General features: G+C 41.7%; 1 protein-coding gene across 1 annotated transcript in view; it reads right to left on the bottom strand.

The window, feature by feature from the left end:
* Nucleotides 1–309: 309 nt before the first annotated feature.
* LOC101638545 (calcium-binding mitochondrial carrier protein SCaMC-1) overlaps nt 310–13318 on the bottom strand; it is a 128643-nt gene continuing 115634 nt past the window's right edge. The window contains exons 6-10 of the mRNA XM_045292122.1: nt 11322–11474; nt 8661–8768; nt 7148–7315; nt 5251–5401; nt 310–2192 (exon numbers count right to left, since the gene is read on the bottom strand). Of these exons, the coding sequence (XP_045148057.1) occupies nt 2008–2192; nt 5251–5401; nt 7148–7315; nt 8661–8768; nt 11322–11474 (765 nt within the window). The 3' untranslated portion in view covers nt 310–2007. The remainder of the gene's footprint in view (nt 2193–5250; nt 5402–7147; nt 7316–8660; nt 8769–11321; nt 11475–13318) is intronic.

The raw sequence follows: 13318 nt of genomic DNA, 5'->3' as shown, positions 1-13318 counted from the left end.
TGTGTGTGTGTGTGTGTGTGTGTTTACACCCATGCACGCACGCATGCCATCTTACAACATTAAAAAAAGCAGACACATTGTTTAAAAACAGATGTTGTTGTTGTTTTAATATAAATGGGTACAAATGTGCAGTCAGGCCACAAAGAACCCGTCTTCAACACTGGGCTCTTTTTAAGACATATGATCTTCCCTTCTGACCCCCGCCTCCAAATACAAAATGCACAGATAAATCGCACTCACACCTTACATATTTTAAGTAGCAAACAATTTAAATTCATAATAAACAATGAAGAGTTTCATATTTTTCAGCAGTTCAAAATTTTAAAAACATTAGCAAAGTTATTCATTTCCATCATTTTCATGAGTAGAAAAGAAAAAGAGGAAAGAAAGCTCCAATCATGAATCTTTTATTGGCAGACAGGGGTTACTCAAAAGTGGAGAGCAACTCTGGAGATGGAAACGGGACACGGATCAGGACTACCTGACACGCGTGAACACTGCATTCCGGTGTGCCTCACGCCCACGTCCAACCTCCCTGTGGTTCAGAACATTAAGAGGTAGGTTCCACAAAGCAAGTGCCTATTGTTTCCCTAAATTGTTGATAACGTGCAACAGGAAAAAAAAATCAGACATCAAACCAGCCTGTGGCTTAGGAACTACATTAGAAAGTGATGACAATCTTTTTTCCGAAGACCTCATTGTGCAGAGTTCACGCAAAAGTGGGGGTGGGGTGGGTTTGCAGGAGTTAGGGGCTATCAAAGTTGCTGCAGTCCAATAAAAAATGCTATCTCCCTATATTATACCTTACGTTTTCTATGTCATAGCATGTTCCTAAGACTTAGGGCAAGAGAAAATCTGAATGTGTGTGTTTACAAATTGAGCCTTTCATTGAAATGTCGGTGTCTAGTGTAGACGATAATGGACACAATGGTTAAATATGTACTGTGCTGATGCTGCCCGGCTGGAAAATGGTGGGACCGAAGAAGTCCATCCGGGAGAGGAAGCTGAGGATGTCACTGCGCCTGACCAACCATCTCCGTGGAAGTGAGACAGGGTCATTTCCCATGACCCAGGATGGTTGCCACTAGCCTTGCTGCCTCTGGGTCAAGCAGCAGAAGAGGAAAGACGGAGAGAAGAGTGATGCTCCCTGGGAGCTGCCAGCAGCAAAGCATTCTGGTTCCGGCTGTGTTTCCAAGTAATCACAGAATTGCCAAATCTCTCCAAGACGTGGCTTTGTGTTGGTGACTACCATTCATACCCTGACATTTCATCGGTGTGCAGTTCATTCCAGGAACCAGATAACGGTGCCCGTAAAATGGAAAAGTTCCAGTGACATAAAAATTGCCTCTTGATGCTTCCTTACACAAAAATGCGTATGAATGGGCTTGGTGGTCACACGCTTTGAGATGCTGCCCTTCACGGTCCTTCCTGTTCTGCTTCCAGAAAGAGCATAATCTCAGCTGTCTGCTGATTTGGTTGCTGTAATGGATGCTTTAACACACCGATTTTCTACTTATGATTCCATAAGGAAACAGTTTTAAGTTTACAAAGATTTTTTTAAAATATTGTAAGTCTTGAAGTTTTCTGATTGCTTTGTCTTTAAGGAAAAAGACACTCAAGTATGAAGGAATTGGCATATTCTCAGACGAACCAAAAAACACATTCATGACTTATAATTCTAACAAAATAGCAAGTACATTTTTCAAAGTTAGCAATCGGGGCCAATAGCTGCAGGAAGGATGAATAGGAAAATATAAATACAATCTGGTGGCTTTTAAAAATTGTATGAACCTATCAAAATGATGATCTTAAGCAATTCTGTGAATATGAAATTAAGCCGAAGTATCTAGCGTGATCGTTTCTATACTCCTCTCTTTTATAAAAAATACAGCTTTCTTTGTGCCATGGACTAGTTGCAACTCTATGAGAAAAGGAAGTCCAGAAATGGTCAAAAACTTCCATAATCATGTGAAAGCAAAAAATTAAAATTAAAAATGCAGCAACATGCTATTTCTTGGCTACTCCTAACGTTTGCTTCATTTTTTCATACACCACGTAACTGATGCCGACAGCAGGGAGCACCTTCATGAAATTCGGGGTGATGCCCCTGTAAAGTCCTCTTGCTCCTTCCTTGGAAATTATTCGTCGAAAGAGGCCAACCATGTTCAGCTGTGGGGCTCCATCAACCATGGCTAGAATAAAAAGAAACCAAGCTAGTGCAATACTCAAGCAGGTTTCATTTCATTATTGATTATTATGATTAAAAACTATGATCCAAGGAGGGTGTTCTAGAATACAAAGAAAGATTATCGTGCATCCTGCGGGGCCCAGCCAAGTGCCCTCTTACACGATCTCTGCTAGTACAGTAACCCAACAGGTAAGGGGCCTGCGTGCAATAACGATGGTAATAATGGTACCCTAAGTATTAGACACTGTGTGACATACCAACCCTGCAAAGTAAACACGATTATGGCCATTTTACAAATGAGGAGTTGAACACTTAGCAAGATGGAGTAGCCTGTGCAGTGTCTTAGACCATGTAACTAGCAAGAGCAGTGGAGCCATGCGCTGATGGTTTTTCTGACTCCAAAGCCCTTGTGCTTTCTACTATGCCACGTAACTCCTGGTATGCATAAAGCACAGCACATATAAAGTGCACCTAAGGGAATGATGAGGAAAATAATGTCGAAAAGGTTTGGAAGGAGTTTTAAGAAAATAATAAAGCTCAAGGAACATTCTTAATTAAAACTACACCTTGCTGGCTCAGTAGAACAGGATACTAACATTGAGAAGATCTAAAAGCGTATTCCTGATGCACAGCTTCTGTTTCAATCTTTCATCCACAACTGCCTCTGAGAACTGGGCTTTCCCTTAACCATGCCTTGTGGGAAACAGAAGGATTTCTCCCCCAAATTTGTGTTGTGTCCCCCAAATATATGTCAAACTTAGCTGCTTGCGAATGACTATACACTTGGAGGTCATCAGGAATAGCCATCTAGAGCAAGCAGACACCACTGTTTATCCCACAACAAGTAGGGCCCACTCCCTTCTGATAAAGATAGTAGTTGTCTGTCTCCTTGTAGGAGACACCAGAGAGGTCAAAGCCGCCCAAGGATGACCAAGGTTAGGCCACCATAATGAATCTAGGTTCCACCCATCTTGTCACATGTATACCCCTAGATCTTCCCATTCCTGTGGGCACACCCCTAGTTCATCCCCTTCTTGTTATGCTTATGCCAATCATACATCCCCTTCCTACAATGTGTATGCCTATTGTACTGCCCCTTCCTGTGATGTGTGGTTACCTGTAGTCATGTCCCCCTAAAAAGATATAATGCTTGGTTAGCAATAAAGAGAAGGCTCTCCCCATCCTCGCGCCCGTGGGCTCTCCTGCTCTCACCCCGGAGGCTCTCTCCTACTCTCTTGGCCAGGCTCCCCCCACGAGGACCACCAAGCGGGGCTGAGGTGAGCATGCTACCATGAATTGTGTCTGACTCCTTTATTCCACTCTCTCCTCTACCCCTCATGCTCTCTATGACTTTACTATAATCTTTACTTATTATCGCTGTACAATTGCGCCTACCGGACCTGTGATGATTTGTGAGGGACCCTCTCCTTCGCCCCACAATGCCTGTTAAATTTAATGTACTGAAATACTCCTTTCGGCTGAGAGCTAAGAGACATAAGACTCCAATACCAAGGTCATGGTTTGGGAAGTCAGTGGACTTTGGGTCAAATCTCTTGCATTTGAGGTTGCCTGATAATTATCAACTTAAGACCGCCATGTACTTGCTATTTTCATGTTTCCTCTGCTCCTTTGTGGCGTGTCCTTGTGCTGCAGACACAGCTTTGCCTTAATGATTGAGCGTGATTGAAACGTATGCCTGTGCCTTTCTTAAACAATGTTCAGGTACTTAAGTTTTTAACTTGTATAAGTGAACAGCCGATGTATTTTAGTCTCAAAAGCTTTCCTATAGATGTATGTTTTCCTTTTCTCAATAATACTTTAAATTCTATACAATTGGCTAGATCAATGACACTATTATTAGAATGACCAAATTTTTCCTATAGGTTACTTATATTATTTTGCAATGAGCTGATAATGCTGCCTTTAAAGTGGAGCAGGGATATATATATAAAAGTTGCATATACAAATGGATTTTGAGCTTTCATTTAATCATAAACCCTAATCTAAGAACAATTAGTGCTTATGACCTGGCCCTACTCAGCATTGGCAATGAAGTGATCGCTGAAGATATGGACATATGGCCAAGTGTGGTGAAATAATCAAAGAGTATCTGGCTATCAGAAAGAATAGCATCTGGGGATTTAAAAACATGTCTTATTGAGGTATCATCTAAGTCCACACAGAAGGAGCACAACATCCCATGTGATCCAAAGAATGTAAATAATAAAATCCAATACCTGAGGAGGGAACTGCATTTAAGCTTAAACTCTGAGCACTTGGCTTGCAGAAGGCAGTGAAAATGCAAAAGCCATTTTGGAGAGTCCCCATGAGAATTAAGCCTTCATGGAATTCCCTTGGGTCATTGACCAGGAGTGTGTAGTCCTGCCCTCAGGCAGAGTGCATTGGGAAGTCGATTACTGCCAGATGTACTTAGGATAAAATTTAACATGCTATCATTTGTTGGTCTTTTTGGCCCATTTATTATTTGTTTCAGTAATCTAGTTCTCTTACATTGTGGTTTTTATGTGTTTTGTTTTGTTGCTGTTGGGGCTTGGGGTATGCTTTTCCTTACATGACCCGGGGGTGGGTAAATCTATAAAGACAGTCATTAGATTAATAGTTCCCTAGGGTTAGGGCGGGGGACTTTGGTGGATAATGGGGAGCTAATAATAATGGGTGCAAGAGTGAAGAAAATGTTCTAAAAGTGTGGTGACAACTATACATCTCTTTATAAATTTTTAGACCATTGAATTGTATGGCACAAGAATTCTATGTCAATGAAAGTGCCTCAGGGAGCCCTGGCGGTGCAGTGCTTCCACGTGGCACTGCGATCCGAAAGGCCGGCAGTTTGAAACCAGCAGCAGCTCTGCAGGAGAAACACTGGGTTTTCTATGCCCATAAACAAGTTACAGGCTGGGAAACCCAGGGGGGGTCACTGTGAGTCAGCATTGACCCAATGGGTTTGGAGGGATTTTGTTTTTGAAAGCTATTTTTAAATAAATTAAAAAGGAATGTTATTATTTTTAAAAGTCATCATCATCATACATTTAAAAATAACTCACCCTGAGCCTGCATGCGAGTCCTCACCAAAGCCAAGGGGTAGCTGGCTAGCTGGCCACAGGTGCTGGATAACGCGCCGCATCCCAGCAGCACCACGACCCCAGGGTTGACAGTGTCCTCTGCAAAATGTTCTAGCCAGTAGGACTTCAAGAGCTGCCGGAGGAAAGAATAACTTAGAAATCTAACTTTACAGTGCAATGCCTTGACTCCATGTGGAAAATGTCATTCTGTCATTTCTGCAAGACAAAGTGGCACATTCCCAGGGACAGTAGGGCCTAAGGAACGTGTGTGTGCGCGCAGTGAATAGTAATACACTCATATACTCCTTCTATAACTAATTTTCATTATTTTTGGTCACTAAATTCTATAAAGTTAACACTAACACTCTGAAGTTATCAAATGAATCATGCCTTTATTGGAGCTCAATGGGATCTCACTACTTGAGTTTCATCTTTAGTACACGAGCACATTGGGAGTATTAATTGTGAAGTACAAATGCATCTTAGCATGTAGGTAAATTTGCAGAAAGGAGAGCTGTGAATTGACTGTAACTGTATCTCATTTTATACTTTGCACTTACACTAGTTCATTTGGCCTTTATAAAAACACACAGATCTTACTATGCTGACATTCTGCTTTAATAAGTGAGGAACATCTATCTCAGGTGGGCTTTTAATAAGCGCTCAGACTCAGATCCCCAACCATGCTTTTCCCTCTCCCCACACCCCACTGCCTTCAATGCCCTATATTCCCATTGCAAGTCAATCAATAGGAGAAATGATGGAAAATGTGTATGCTGATCTATTTTTTGAATATAAAATTTCTTTATATAAAAGTATATGCTACACACAAAAAATTCTATAATGAGTTTAATGAAAGTTAAAATATTTAAACTGGTTTTATAATTGGATACTGGGATCCAAGTTGCAGACTTGGAGCTTATAATTAGACCACAAGAAGAGCCCTATAAATGTAATGTTAAAAATTAAACTTCAATGTCTTATTTAATGTCCATGTTGTACTATAACATGACAATTTAAAAAAGCCATGGAGGCTGAGGGGAACCATTTCTGAGCTACAAAAATGAGGGAAAAGAAGTAATTCACTAGAAACTGATAGGCTACATATTTGCACTGGAAAGATGAGGTTAGGAATGGGCAGGGGAGGTAGAGAAGGCACTCTTTAAAACACTCAACAATCAATTTAAAATTCTCTAAACTAGGAGTGATCTCCTAAGACTGGCCTCGACAGCTCTTCGTCTGTTTTATTCTACCTCTCCGCAGGACCCATTCGTGATCATGCTTTGTCTCTCAGTGCTCAGTGAGCTCACATTTACTTTCCTTCGTTTGTGTTTGTTTGTGCATTCATTGTGTCCCTCTTTGTTGATTCTGCAACATCAAAATTGCTACATAGCCTCCCAGTCCTCTCATCCCGGAAAGTGGTCGTCTAACAGGAGGGTCGCCAGACCTTCCCGTCTGCCTTCTTCCTTCTCTGCACCAAGGTTCATAAGTATCACCTGGCACAAGCAACCAGCCTCTTGGCTTTAACACAGTTTTATGATGGGCCTTTTTGGCTTATTTCTCTCCCACACAGCAATTTCCCTAGGATCACCTTCTGAGCTGGGCCATTATATATGCATTTGAGTCGATACGCTACAAACTCTTCAACAACAAACATAAATCTCAAAGAAACCTAATAGAAAACTGACCCCATCCACACAGGGTCTCGTATTCCAAATACACATAATAAGAGAGTTCAAGTAACACATCCCTGAATCCACTTTTGGTTACCAACTGTTCTCTAGTGTGTGTGCGTGTGTGTACTTTATATGATGTCTAATTTTAAAAAGAACCATTATGGGAGCATATTTTTGGATTCAAAAGATTGTTATAAACTCACCTCATACACAGCGAGGTCTATGCCTGCGTAGGGTATGATGCCTAATAAGTTGGGGATGTAGCCTTTGTAAAGAGCCCCCATGCCTTCATGCTTCAAAATCTTCTTGGCACAGTCGAATATCCCAGAGTATTGTCCAGTTTTGGCTACAGCCAGTCTGGTTTTGAAAACCTGGATATGGAAGAATATAGCGAAATACTACTGTTTGCATGAACTCAACCATTACAGAATTCAACAAAAGTGGTTTTTCAAAGGACAAAGCCTAGCACTTACTGTTGACATGCTCTCTGTGCTGAAGAGCTGAGGCCAGGGCCATGGAGACCCCGTGGCTGCACAGGGAAGGACCCGAATGAGGGCAGCAGCAGGGGAGAGGAGGGGAGATCTTCTATGGAAGTCTTCACAGAAGGGAAGTGTGGGGACAATTAGACATGGTGGGTGAGCACACAGGTAGCCTGAAGGAGGCCTCCAGTGTTTCCACATTGGGACACAAGTAGGGGTGTGTGTGCTATTGATGCAGATGGACGATATCAGGAAGAGCAGGGGCTGGCACAGGCTATTATTTGAGGGGTGAGTGGAGTAATGCAAAATTAATATAACCATGCTATGTTTAAGGTGGTTACACAGAAAGCTATGTTAATTTGCATACCACAAAACAAGTACAATTTGAGGCTGTATCTTTCTTCAGGCTTATCAGTTATTTAAAAAACAACCTTCCTTAAGAAAGATATCCACATCAACAGTATTATTTTTGCTCTCCAGGTGTCAGAAAATGTTCTGTAGAAAAATCCAGAAGGTAAATATTTGAGGCTTTGCAGACTTAAGATATTGGGTTGCTGTGGTGTGTTAACAACAAAACCTCTTAAGTTAAAAAAAAAAAAAAAAGGTTTTAAAAGAAAACCTTCCATCCAGGGCTGTCCAGTAACAAACAGGTCAGGGGTCTGTAGTGTGCTAGTCCACGTTCCATTGGAAGCATATGTCTAATTAGGATTACTATCGCTTACTCAAGTCCTGAGGTGCCCTTGGTAAATGCATAGTGCAGAAATTTTTGGAGCGAAATGAGGGTCATGATTCCCCCCAACATGGAGGCAGCCAAGATGACCTCCGTGGTCCATGCCTTGAGGAGCTCACAGCCTGTGCAGTAGCCACCACCCCCCCACCCCACCCCCACACACACACTTTATCAGGGTTGGTCTGGGTAATCCATAAAACATGGCAGAAGTGACCAAAGACGGGGGCTCACTTGGGCACTTGCTCTCGCTCACTTCAGCGGGGAAGCACCCGCTATTTTCTGAGGAGCCCCAGGCAGCTTGTGGAGCCACTCATGTCCCTGACTGCAGGCTGGGGGACCCTGAGCCAGGCGCCCCGCTCAACTCCTCCAAGATGCCTAACCCACAGGTACTGTGAGATACCAAATGCTGGGGGGTCACACTGTTCCTGCGGGCGCGTTCTGCTTCAGAGCGGCAGGTAACTCCGGCGACCCCGAGCAGACTCCGTCCTCACTGACAAGGGTTCTTACCTCCATGGGGTAAATAAAGGTCTGTGCTGTCGCCCCGGCCAGGGAGCCCGACAGAAATCTCTCCAGGGTTCCTACTTTGTGTCCCTCCTCCGTCAGCAGCTTTTTGTACTGTGTTAAGGAGTTTTTAAAAAGCGCATTAGTGCCGAAATAGAAATCACTCAACTGACAGCCACTGCGTTAACAGTACCAAGCAGAAAAAGCAATCCTGAATGCGAGACCATGCGGTTTACTGGACAGTGGTTTTCAGACGAGGCTCCCACAAAACCCAGATCTTGCATAGACACGGTCTGGGTGCCCCTTTACTAAGACCAAGTGAACGCATCCTTTCCCAGAGGCAAAGAAAATAAGAGATTATTTTAGGGTATTTTTCCCATAGATTTTTTAAATGGGTTACTTTTATCAGCATAAGTAAAACTCGTGGATAAGTACCACAGAAATCTTACCAAAACAACTTAGAAATACAATAGGTAATAAATATCATGACCCAAACATTAACGCACATATTTTGTAGGTAATAAATATAATTACATGAACAGCGTTTGCAGGTAATAACTATAATTATAACTACCCAAGGGCCTATGTCGCCCACCCATACTAAAGCAACCTGACACAGCTCACTGGACCCGTGTGGCAGCATCTGCGAGCCGGGATGTTAGCAGCAGACCCGGACCCCCGTGGCCCTGTGCACACACAGAAAGCTCTCCAAGTGGCAGTTTCCTCCCCTGTGACCACACTACCCATCGCAGGAGGGTGCTGAAAGGAGTAAGCAAGCCAAGGTGTGTGGCATTGCACAGCTCTGGGGCACACGGGGAAGGGTCAGTAAATGGGGTGGTTATTATGATTAATATTTCATCTTTAAACCGTTTGGACAGGAAAAGAACAAATTCACTGCCATTGAATTGATTCTGACTCGAGCCCTGTGGGCTTCTGAGACTGCAACTCTTTGCAGGAGTAGAAGCGTCTTCTCTCTCCCTTTGCCCCAAGCAGAGGAGGTCTAAGTAGCCAGGCAAGCATGACTCCTTCTCTCCGGAGGATCCTGACTCGGGAGGGGGACACATGGATAAGGCAGAGGGGCAGGGGCAGTGGAGTTCCACTTGCTGGACTTCTCTGAGGAGTCATTGGTTAGGGCTGTACTTGTGCTTCCAGTGACCCCATTGTCTGAACTGGCCAGAGATTTGGTTTCTTGGATCTGCAAGGGTCCCTGGGTAGTGCCTTCAAAAGCTCAATGCAATTCATTACAGATGTGTACTTTCTCATAGCAACATGATGTTTCTAGCTTGTGATAAACACTGAATCTGCTATTATTCCATGGAATTCTCCATAGAGCAGATAATCCAACCAAAGAGATCAGAGCTTCCAGGTCCTCCGTGTTCTGATTGTGCGAGAATGCTGACTAAAGCTCCTTTTTAACATTAATCTTACTAATTTTCCTGCCCACTGCCATTGAGTTAATTCTGACTCAGAGAGAGGCAATAGGACAGAGCTGAACTGCCCTGTTTGGGTTCCTGAGGCTGTGATTATGAATTTTATATCATTTATAACGAAAGACTTCTCCAAGAAGAAGAAGAGTTAGCATGCATAAATTAGAATATGTCAAGCAGGCTCAGAAAGGAGTCACTTTGAATGAAAGCAAAGGGTGCTTCCTGGTTATGTCCACAGTGAAAATTTAACATGTGGCTTACCATGAAAATGCACACATTTACTTGCAATAACAAAGGACTTACAAAAATATGAAGCTTCAAATATCAAAAATATTGAGATAATAATTTTTAATATTGAATATTGACTTTAGGTGCTGGCATTTCTGACAAAAATCCATGTCTGTGGTCAGAATAAAATCAGGGCTTCTAAAATATTAGCACTTAAGTGTTGTGATTTGAATCCTCAAACACTTACAGGAAAACAAAAAAAAAATCCTTCCCAAAGATAAATTCTGATCAAAATCCTAGAGTCTATTTTAGTCAACTTTTCTATTTCCTAAATCAAGAAGAAGAAACCACTAGACCCCTTGCCTTCGTGGAGTTTCCACTATAAATTATGTTCAACTCAATTTTCTGAGAAATGTCAAATCATGTATAGAATTTCAATTTAAAGCTTTCATTCCAGATGTTAAATTGGGATACTTTTCTAGAACTTATGTTAATGTGCAATTTCGACTCTGAATTCATAATGAAAAGGCTAAAATTCTACCTTTCTTCTAAAATCTACTCAGACAAGGACATGGAAATCTTTCTTTATAAATGATATGAAATTCAGAACCACAGAATTTAATCTTGAAAACTCTCTGAGTTCAACTAGTCCAATTTCCCATAAAGGAGGCCTGGTGGTTAAGCTATGGGCTGCTAACCACAAGGTCAGCAGTTCAAATCCATCAGTGCTCTGAGGGTGAGGAAGTTAGGCTTTCTGCTCACATAAAGACCTACAGCCGCAGAAACCCAAATGAGGCAGTTCTACTCAGTCCCATTGGCCCTCTGTGACTCAGAATGAACCCAATGGCAGTGGGTCAACGGGAATCTCCCATAAGAGAAGGTCCTCATGAAGTTCAAGTGGAAAATGATGATGCAGTGCAACAATAGCCTTAGGAGGGCTGTATGCGAACCTTTATTGAATCCCTTTACTAAGGCTTCTTTGCCAATGAATTCAATAGGTGATAGTAATTACCTGTTCATACGCCCAGAACTTCACAGCTGTCTCAGGGGCGATTTTAATGACATTTGTCCCATTTCCTCTCCAAAGGGAGCGGATGCCTCCTTCTTTCACCATCTGTCGAAAGCCACCAACTAAGTTCATCTTGTCTGACTTTGAGCCATGAACCTAAAGATAAAAGTAAAATGATGTCAAATGTGGGCTGCATGTATTGCAAGTATTTCCAAAGCAACTGCAAATTAGTCTCTCTTTTCTGATAGTATTTATAAATATAAATACAGTATTTATTCGAAAACCCAGAAAACTGAGAACATCGCAGGCCTTTGAACCAGCTCTTCTGGTTCGAACCCCTGCTGAGAATTGAAATTGCATCCTGGATGTACAGAATAAGAATCTACAGTTTAATAAGCTCCCCAGGTGATACTTACAGATGCTGTTAAAATCTTAACTATGGTTTACTATATCTTGAGGGGAAATGCAAATTCTCCAGCAAGGAGACCAGCCAGAATGGACTGGTTCAAAGCTCTAGTAATTACACCATGGTGGGAGGGATGATTATCATCATTTTAGACTTCTATATCTGAACCTCAATCTGAAAATAATCTGTATCCTTCGGCCTGGAAAAGTAGACACAGAAGTCATGACCAAAGTGTAAATGATCATGAGGAAGAGTTGTAAGATACGGTGAACCAGGTTAGACAAATATGAGACTATGAAACACGCTTTGGAACTCAAATAATTTTAAGAAAAGTGAAGAAGAAGACCACTGTCAGTAAAACACTAACCCCTTCACACAACAATTAATATAGTCATGAAATTATAAATGGATATGAAAATGATTTATGCACATTTGTACATATCAGAGCCACAGATGCTGGGAGGAACACAGCTTGATGCCCAAAATAGCAATGTGTGCTTCCATAGCGTGTCCCAGGGCTCTCTAGCCAACAAACTCAAGAGCAGATGGGCCAACTGCCTAGCCGAGTGCGACTGATGAATTATTTGCCCTAACTGCACAAGTAGGAACTGCCACATGCTAAAAAAATACTAGATGTTCTTTTTGCCTACATATACACACTTATTGAAAATAAATGAACTTCATTAAATAAATCACAATAATCAAAGAAAGCTACTTTTGAGAGTGTCAGCTTCCACAAAATGAGTGACTACCCCACACATACACAAAAGCTAAATCTATTACTACATACTTAAAACATACTGTTGTAGCTATGTCTATCACTAGATGAATATTTTGCCTATAAATGAGTAACATACCATAGATGTCACAGAGTCAAAATACATATTTCTGAAACACTTATCCTTGTCTTCGTGCATGAGGAGGCCCCTCGCACAGTACTGGAGGGGCCTCAGCAGTCTCAGTCAATGAATTTTATTCTCTTTCACTTCAGAGGAGAGAGATCGTTTCCTATCACAGTGTATTTCGTACTCATGATACCAGTTACAGTTGCATTTCTAAATCCCAACTAAGCCTACATTGTTGCTAGAATATAAGATTGTTGACTGAAAAATAGCAAATCGCTGTTTGCTACAGTTTTCCTTCATAGCACTTAGGAGGATTAACACGTAGTAGGTGCTCAGTAGTTACTTATGAAATCAGTAAATTGTAAGTACTAGAAAAACCAATCCAGGAATCAGATCTTTCGCTCTGTCTGCCGTGATGCAGCTGACTGAGCGGGCACGTTCCAGAATCCCACTTCTCAAGTCAGGAAGCTGCAGTCCAGAAGAGTCCATTTGATTTGCAATGAGCAAGGCTCACAATAAATATTGTGAGAAAAGAAAATATGAATGTTACACACAAATGCAAAAACTCTCTCCCTTTTTAATTTAAAGCATTATCTCTGTGCCTAAATACACTTTGGTACTTTGGCACATACATTCTAAAATTTCACCCTGTTTTTTTCCATACAGAAATATAAGGACAAACATTAAAAGTAGTTGCATAACACACACAACTTTGAAAGATTTTTTAAGCTACGACTAGGTTCCAATCG

The sequence above is a fragment of the Echinops telfairi genome, unplaced genomic scaffold, assembly GCF_000313985.2.
Source record: "Echinops telfairi isolate 266 unplaced genomic scaffold, ASM31398v2 ScPeMD7_443;HRSCAF=831, whole genome shotgun sequence".
Lineage (NCBI taxonomy): Eukaryota > Metazoa > Chordata > Mammalia > Afrosoricida > Tenrecidae > Echinops > Echinops telfairi.
Note: the sequence above shows the minus strand (reverse complement) of the source record. Positions and strands in the feature narration are given on the sequence as shown.